Source organism: Oncorhynchus clarkii, chromosome 11 (assembly GCF_045791955.1).
Source record: "Oncorhynchus clarkii lewisi isolate Uvic-CL-2024 chromosome 11, UVic_Ocla_1.0, whole genome shotgun sequence".
In the NCBI taxonomy this organism is placed as follows: Eukaryota; Metazoa; Chordata; class Actinopteri; order Salmoniformes; family Salmonidae; genus Oncorhynchus; species Oncorhynchus clarkii.
The window spans coordinates 16,363,621-16,371,933 of NC_092157.1; the positions used below are offsets into that span (position 1 = coordinate 16,363,621).

The following is an 8,313-nucleotide window of genomic DNA, read 5'->3' on the forward strand; positions in this document are numbered from 1 at the left end:
TTGTAGGGCCTTCCTCTAACACTGCCTGGAATAGAGGTCCTGGATGGCAGGAAGCTTGGCCCCAGTGATGTACTGGGCCGTTCGCACTACCCTCTGTAGTGCCTTGCGGTCGGAGGCCAAGCAGTTGCAATACCAGGCAGTGATGAACCATGCTCTCGATGGTGCAGCTGTAGAAGCTTTTGAGGATCTGAGGACCCATGTCAAATCTTTTTAGTCTCCTGAGGGGGAATAGGTTTTGTCGTGCCCTCTTCACAACTGTCATGGTGTGCTTGGACCATTAGTTAGTTGTTGATGTGGACACCAAGGAACTTGAAGCTCTCAACCTGCTCCACTACAGCCCCGTCGATGAGAATGGGGGCGGGGCGTACTCTGTCCTATTTTTTCTGTAGTCCACACTTTGTCTTTATCACGTTGAGGGAGAGGTTTTTGTCCTGGCACCACACGGCCAGGTCTCTGACCTCCTCCCTATAGGCTATCTGGTAGTTGATCAGGCCTACTGCTGTTGTGTCATCTGCAAACTTAGTGGTGTTGAAGTCGTGCCTGGCTGTGCAGTCATGAGTGAACAGGGAGTACAGGAGGGGACTGACCACTCTGTCCGCCGCCTGGTAACCACACACCTACCTCTTTCCTCTCCTTTCCCCCCAGCTTTAAAAGAGTTGTATACACAGGATAGCAGGATATCAGCTCTGCCCAAATATATGCTTCTCCTGTGACACCTGGTGGTTCTACAGCTGAATTACAACCCTCTGGTAGAAGTTATGCCTCAGGGCTATACAACTCTACCTAAATGAGACTGGATACAAGCTCCGCAAGGCCATACAGATACTACTAACATACAAACACACGTACAGGTGCATGTAAATAACTGAAGGGTGAACACAGTCTTGTGGCACACAGGAGATCTGGGGTTTTGAACCCAGTTGGTCACACACATAGTGTTTCTGCGAACAGATCCAGGCATGGTGGCAGGGGCTGATGGTTCAGAGGGGCTTCGGAATGTTCCGAGAACTGGAGAAGGACAGAAGAAGAGTGATGGAAGAGAGGAACTTGCAGTGAAGGAGAAGAAAGCACCCGCCAGCAAGAAGAATAAATGATTCAGGTTCTGTTTCTATCGGAGATGAGAGGAGAATGTGAAACCCATTAAACACAATATGACACACTCTACTTTCCGCCTGCAGAATTATTACACACACTCCAAGATGTCAAAGGTGTTATTCATGTACCCGGTGCATAATTTATTGAAACAATCAGCATGTCAGAGTGAAGCTAAAAGTCAAATGAACAGAGTTGGCCAAACAGCTCAGATCAGTAGACTCACAGTGTTAGTAGTTTTACTGATGTAAACTTCTTACTTTCATCAAAGTCATTATTAGCGGGAAAACAATGTGCAAACAGTATGGTGTATGTGCATGGTGCTTAACATCACAAGATTATTTTGGGTGCTTGATCTAAAAGACAACATAGTTAATGTGTTTGACCCATATGTTAGAAGTAATAAACATTAGATACATTTACATGAAATCAATTAAAACAAACAAAAGCCCCTCCAATTCCCTTCCCTCTTTCTAGCTCTACTCCTCATTGCGTTCCTCCTCTAGCCCCTCCTGACTGGCAGACGAAGCAAACGGGACGGGGTCCAACTCTAATAGTACTTTCCTCTTCCTGAGGGCGTGGTTTACCTGCTCCCGCTCCTGGAGGAGAGAAGGATGTAATAACATACATCTGATAGTTCCAGCCATTACAATTGGCCTGATTTTATGCCATATAGATGAAAAGTCAGTACCAAGTCAGTGCGCGTGTGTGTGTGTACCTGGGCTGTGAGAGTCCATCGCTGAAGAGAGAGACGTGTCAGCGCAGGTAGATGAGGAAAAGCAGAGAGCAGGGTTGGCAGCCAGGTCAGGGGTGAGGGGTTGGATGTCAGGAGTGAAGGCTTAGAGGTCAGGGGTCGCAGACTAAGGTCCAGCTCCTCCAGTGAGCCCAGCCCCCCCTCTCCTAGCAACCCACACCACCCCTCCTCCCCCACCCCTCCGTTATAGGACAGGTCCAACACACGCAGAGAGGACAGAACGCCACGCTTACATACCACAGCTAGGGGCAGAAGGAAAGATTATTAGACTCACCTGTATAGGTGTGTATAGAGTGCGTGATAGTGTGTATGCATGTGTGTACCCAGATGAAGCAGGTCGTCAGTGGTGAGGTCACAGCTGCTAAGGCGGAGCTCCTGGGTGGCTGACGGCTGCAGAGCTTCCAGTAGCAGTGCCAGACGCCCGCCCACCATCTTACTCCAGGACACATCTATACACTGCAGGTACGGCATAGCTAGAGCTGGAACACACACATACAGAATATTTTATTTGGATTCAAGCCGTCAAACAGAAGCCTCATCTTGAAGTACACTAGACTAGAATAAGAAGCAGCCAGTAATAGTGGAGTACCGAGTGCGCTGAGTGATTCCTGGTTCAGACTGCAGCCGTTGAGTGGGAGGAGTTTAATCTGTGACAGCGGGAGGGCGGAGACAATATCACTGACCACACCCCCAACCTCCTTATTGGATGACAGGTCCAGTTCCGTCAGCTCAGTGAGCGAGGGCAGCGCCTGGACTGGAGACAACACACACACATTCAAAGGTACGCATCAACTCAAGACATACCACTTCTCTCTCTCTCTCACACACACTCACTGAGGGCCTGTAGGTCTGTGTGTGTGAGGCAGCAGAGGTGCAGGTCCAGGCCGCCCAGATGTGAGAGGAGAGCCAGGTGAGGGGAGAGGAGGGACAGCCCCCCGGCCACACCCTTATTACAGGACAGGTCCAATTGACACAGGGAGCGGAGGCAGTGGAACGAACCACCTGTAGAAAGAGGGGTTGATCAAATTAACAGATCTATGAGGACTGATAGATGAATTAGCCCCTAGACAAACACTAATCGAATGGCCAGTTTCTCTCCCTTATGTGTTTGACGGGCATCTTACCCAACAGGCCGAGGGATTGTGTGGTCAGGCCACAGTCGTGTAGTCGTAGGGTTGTAAGAGAGGGGGTGTGGCTTAGGGAAGGGACTAACCCCCCCAAACCCCACACGCTGCCTTTCCCTGGCTCTGTTTTGGACATGCTGCCTGTGAAAGAAAAACAACATCAAGAAAATCAAAATATCATCTGCAACTAGGTCAACTGCCACCAATGTTCCTTATAGGACACATCACTGCACTCTATACTCCTCTGTAAACTGGTCATCTCTGTATACCTGTCGCAAGACCCACTGGTTGATTCTTATTTATAAAACCCTCTTAGGCCTCACTCCCCCCTATCTGAGATATCTACTGCAGCCCTCATCCTCCACATACAACGCCCGTTCTGCTAGTCACATTCTGTTAAAGGTCCCCAAAGCACACACATCCATGGGTCACTCGTCTTTTCAGTTCGCTGCAGCTAGCGACTGGAACGAGCTGCAACAAACACTCAAACGGGACAGTTTTATATCAATGTCATCATTCAAAGACTCAATCATGGACACTCTTACTGACAGTCGTGGCTGCTTTGTGTGATGTATTGTTGTCTCTACCTTCTTGCCCTTTGTGCTGTTGTCTGTGCCCAATATTTTGTTGTCTGTACCCTGTTTTGTGCAGCTACCATGTTGTGTTGCTGCCATGTTGTTGTCATGTTGTGCTGCTGCCATGTTGTTGTCATGTTGTGTTGCTGCCATGCTGTTGTTATCTTATGTCTCTCTTTATGTAGTTTTGTCTTTCTTGTCGTGATGTGTGTTTTGTCCTATATTTTAATTTAATGCATTTTTAATCCCAGCCCCGTCCCCGCAGGAGGCCTTTTGCCTTTTGGTAGGCCTTCATTGTAAATAAGAATTTTCTCTTAACTGACTTGCCTAGTTAAATAAAAAGGTACAAATGTTTTTATAATAATAAAAAATAATACAATTAATAGATATATATATATACAGTATATCACAAAAGTGAGTACACCCCTCACATTTTTGTAAATATTTGAGTATATCTTTTCATGTGACAATACTGAAGAAATTACACTTTGCAACAATGTAAAGTAGTGAGTGTACAGCTTGTATAACAGTGTAAATTTGCTGTCCCCTCAAAAGATATACTCACATATTTACAAAAATGTGAGGGGTGTACTCACTTTTGTGATATATATATACACACACACACACACACACACAGTGGGGCAAAAAAGTATTTAGTCAGCCACCAAGTTCTCCCACTTAAAAAGATGAGAGAGGCCTGTCATTTTCATCATAGGTACACTTCAACTATGACAGACAAAATGAGAAAAGAAAAAATCCAGAAAATCACATTGTAGGATTTTTAATGAATTTATTTGCAAATGATGGTGGAAAATAAGTATTTGGTCAATAACAAAAGTTATTTACCCTTTGTTGGCAATGACAGAGGTCAAACGTTTTCTGTAAGTCTTCACAAGGTTTTCACACACTGTTGCTGGTATTTTGGCCCATTCCTCCATGCAGATCTCCTCTAGAGCAGTGATGTTTTGGGGCTGTTTCTGGGCAACACGGACTTTCAACTCCCTCCAAAGATTTTCTATGGGGTTGAGATCTGGAGACTGGCTAGGCCACTCCAGGACCTTGAAATGCTTCTTACGAAGCCACTCCTTTGTTGCCCGGGCAGTGTGTTTGGGATCATTGTCATGCTGAAAGACCCAGCCACGTTTCATCTTCAATGCCATTGCTAATGGATGGAGGTTTTCACTCAAAATCTCACGATACATGGCCCCATTCATTCTTTCCTTTACACGGATCAGTCGTCCTGGTCCCTTTGCAGAAAAACAGCCCCAAAGCATGATGTTTCCACCCCCATGCTTCACAGTAGGTATGGTGTTCTTTGGATGCAACTCAGCATTCTTTGTCCTCCAAACACGACGAGTTGAGTTTTTACCAAAAAAGTTATATTTTGGTTTCATCTGACCATATGACATTCTCCCAATCTTCTTCTGGATCATCCAAATGCTCTCTAGCAAACTTCAGACGGGCCTGGACATGTACTGGCTTAAGCAGGGGGACACGTCTGGCACTGCAGGATTTGAGTCCCTGGCGGCGTAGTGTGTTACTGATGGTAGGCTTTGTTACTTTGGTCCCAGCTCTCTGCAGGTCATTCACTAGGTCCCCCCGTGTGGTTCTGTGATTTTTGCTCACCGTTCTTGTGATCATTTTGACCCCATGGGGTGAGATCTTGCGTGGAGCCCCAGATCGAGGGAGATTATCAGTGGTCTTGTATGTCTTCCATTTCCTAATAATTGCTCCCACAGTTGATTTCTTCAAACCAAGCTGCTTACCTATTGCAGATTCAGTCTTCCCAGCCTGGTGCAGGTCTACAATTTTGTTTCTGGTGTCCTTTGACAGCTCTTTGGTCTTGGCCATAGTGGAGTTTGGAGTGTGACTGTTTGAGGTTGTGGACAGGTGTCTTTTAAACTGATAACAAGTTCAAACAGGTGCCATTAATACAGGTAACGAGTGGAGGACAGAGGAGCCTCTTAAAGAAGAAGATACAGGCCTGTGAGAGCCAGAAATCTTGCTTGTTTGTAGGTGAGCAAATACTTATTTTCCACCATAATTTGCAAATAAATTCATAAAAAATCCTACAATGTGATTTTCCGGATTTTTTTTCTTCATTTTGTCTGTCATAGTTGAAGTTTACCTATGATGAAAATGACAGGCCTCTCTCATCTTTTTAAGTGGGAGAACTTGCACAATTGGTGGCTGACTAAATACTTTTTTGCCCCACTGTATATAAACTGCAACAAATGAGTAAGGGCTGGCCCCCTTTTCAATTTAGGATTGTTGGCTTCTAGCACCCTTTTACTGTTTTTTTATAATAAAGAGTTGAGCACCGTCCTCTGCTTCGGTCTGTGCGTGGGCCAGGAGAGGGTTGCAAGATGCATCCAACACACACAGTCTGGGGAGAACACTCACTATACCACCTGGGATGAGAGAGAGAGGGGAGAGAGACCTTTCATTTAATCTCGTACAACTTTGTGTTTGTGTGTGTGTCTGTGCATGCATGTGTACGTACCCAGTATAGTAGCGTCAGTTTCAGTGAGCTGGCAGGCCACCAAGTAGAGCTCTCTAAGGGTTGGGTGGAGTTTACCCACAATGCCTTGCAAAGCTGAGCCACCAATACCAGCATTCCAGGATAGGTCCAGAACCTCCAACATCGGAACACACTTCAATGCCTCACCTACACAACACACACAGGCAGTCTGCAAAATTGCCACTAATGTAAAGACACAGTAAGTGTTTAGGTTAGAGTCTCTTTTTAAGCCCCACCCAGAGCAGTGATGTCATCAGCAGTCAGCCTACAGCAGGAGAGCCTGAGGGTTCTGAGTCCACCCACGTTCTGGAGGTGAGAGGTCAATGATCTCAGACATCCTCCAATCAGCTCGTTCCATGACAGGTCCATCTCCTCCAATAGAGACAGAGAGGGGAGCAAGGTAGCTGAGAGAGAGAGACAGGGTGGGCACAAAAAGATGACACCAACATAATATGACGAGTATGTGCATGTGTCTTGAAATGTACATTTGGTTTGTGGATCCAAATAAAGTATTTAAATGTATGGGTGTACTAACCTAGTTCCAGTACATCAGTAGCAGTGAGGTCGCAGTGAGCCAGACTCAAAGTCCTGCTGTCTGCTCTCTTCCCCAGCCTCTTGACAAACACACACACACGACCCCAGCCCATATCACACACACTCTCTGCTGGGTCAGTTGGCCCAGGAACGACACCTGGGACACAACACAAACACCAAACATATCACATGTTAAGTTATCCTAAGACACACTACAATTCCAGTAAAATGGTACTGACTATGGGCACTAAATACTTTTGCTGCTTATTGAGGTTCTCATAGTCCTCTCACCTGCGCCGTCCCTCTCCTCCTCCGCCTCTCTGTCCTCAGGAAGCCCTCCACTCTCCGCTTGGCGGGACAGGAAGCGGCCAGACGTTGACTTCCTGTCTGAGGTCGTGCGTTTCCTGCGGATCTGGTTCATGATGAGGTCAAACGGCGAACGTCCCCGCCCCCGCTGGACATCTGGCCAATCACAAACAAACATGATTAAATGCCTACTCAATCCCAAATGGACCCTTACCCTCTACCCCAACCCAGTTCTTGCTTGCTACAGGGTGTGCAGTATTTTGTTCCAGCTCAGCTCTAACACACCTACTCAGTCAAGTGATCAATTGAGTCAAGGACTGACGTATGGCCAAAGGACTGACGTATGGCCATAACAACAGATCAATCAGATTTTCCAATCATTTATCATCTTTTAATCATCAGTAGGACATAATCAGTTGGCTAGGAGATTAATATTGGAGCCTAGACCTGTATAGGCGCAAAAACATAAAGCAACATACCTGATGATTCCATTCTTCAGTGCAGCTCAGCAACTCAAATAGCTCTGTAACAGCTTATACGGTGCACAGATCACACACACGTTGACACAGATACCATTTTACATGACAGTTTCTGCCTAGAAGAGGAGCAATACTTCTGTATTCAATCTTTTGAGTAATAGGCCTACCGAATTTAACACTGAAATCTTATTAAAAACGCAATCGACCTCCCCCAAAGAAACACAAGCTGCGTGCGTCTCGTCTCTTTTATTACGAAAAACATTACATTTTTCGGCATTTAAAGTTTACGATACATACTTTTTGATCCGTGATATTGCCTGACCGCCGAACTGCGTCTGTCGCAGGTGTAGGCTACTTCAGCTCCAAGTAGAGGCTGTCCTGTACAGATATAGGATCGGCTTGCCGTCCCCAAACCCCCTTCAGCTCAATAAACGCCAAATTGACCTTGGATCAGCGTCTACATTTGCGACTCCTTTGGATATTGTCACTCCGTGTTGACGCGTGGTGTCTCGTGCTCTTCAGGTGCTGTCTTCAGTTCTTTATCACAGCAAATCGCCGCATATTTCTACAATGTTCTACAAGGATTTTAAACCTAACCACTCTGGTAGCCATATGCCAAACTCTAACATTAAATTAAGACCAAAAAGCAACTTTTGTTTTCTTTACTTACGATATAGCCTAGCCAATTTGGACTTTGTGGCTGTGGAAACGAGTTACAACCATCAGGTGTGCCATCCATCCAGGAAGTAGACTTCGGAACTCCTTTAGTAAACAAAAACGACAGCTTGCAACATAATAAAGATTGAGCTAAAATCAATTTTTTCATCTAGGTCAAACAGAGATGATTGAATGACGCAGAAATATTTGGATTGATCAATAAATATTTTATTTCTTACAGGATTACATTCATATAATAACTTAATTATAA

At 45.6% G+C, this 8,313-nt stretch overlaps 1 protein-coding gene across 1 annotated transcript; it reads right to left on the reverse strand.

Annotated features, from left to right (window-relative positions):
- Positions 1-1,200: 1,200 nt before the first annotated feature.
- On the reverse strand, positions 1,201-8,133 carry LOC139420649 (leucine rich repeat containing 31). Its single transcript, XM_071170857.1, has 13 exons — positions 7,683-8,133; positions 7,386-7,438; positions 6,892-7,062; positions 6,602-6,757; positions 6,303-6,470; positions 6,049-6,213; positions 5,867-5,956; positions 2,971-3,111; positions 2,681-2,848; positions 2,436-2,600; positions 2,170-2,325; positions 1,811-2,088; positions 1,201-1,691 (listed from the first exon to the last, which is right to left on the reverse strand). The coding sequence occupies exons 2-13, from the start codon at positions 7,396-7,398 to the stop codon at positions 1,572-1,574; spliced, it is 1,791 nt and encodes a 596-aa protein (XP_071026958.1). The 5' UTR covers positions 7,399-7,438; positions 7,683-8,133; the 3' UTR covers positions 1,201-1,571.
- Positions 8,134-8,313: the final 180 nt, after the last annotated feature.

Bases quoted from the DNA above. Each gene is read 5' to 3' on its own strand.
- LOC139420649 (XM_071170857.1), bottom strand. The intron at 6,471-6,601 runs GTTAGTACACCC...TCTCTCTCTCAG, and splicing joins TACTGATGTACTGGAACTAG to CTACCTTGCTCCCCTCTCTG. The intron at 3,112-5,866 runs GTGCTCAACTCT...TTTCTTTCACAG, and splicing joins ACAGACCGAAGCAGAGGACG to GCAGCATGTCCAAAACAGAG.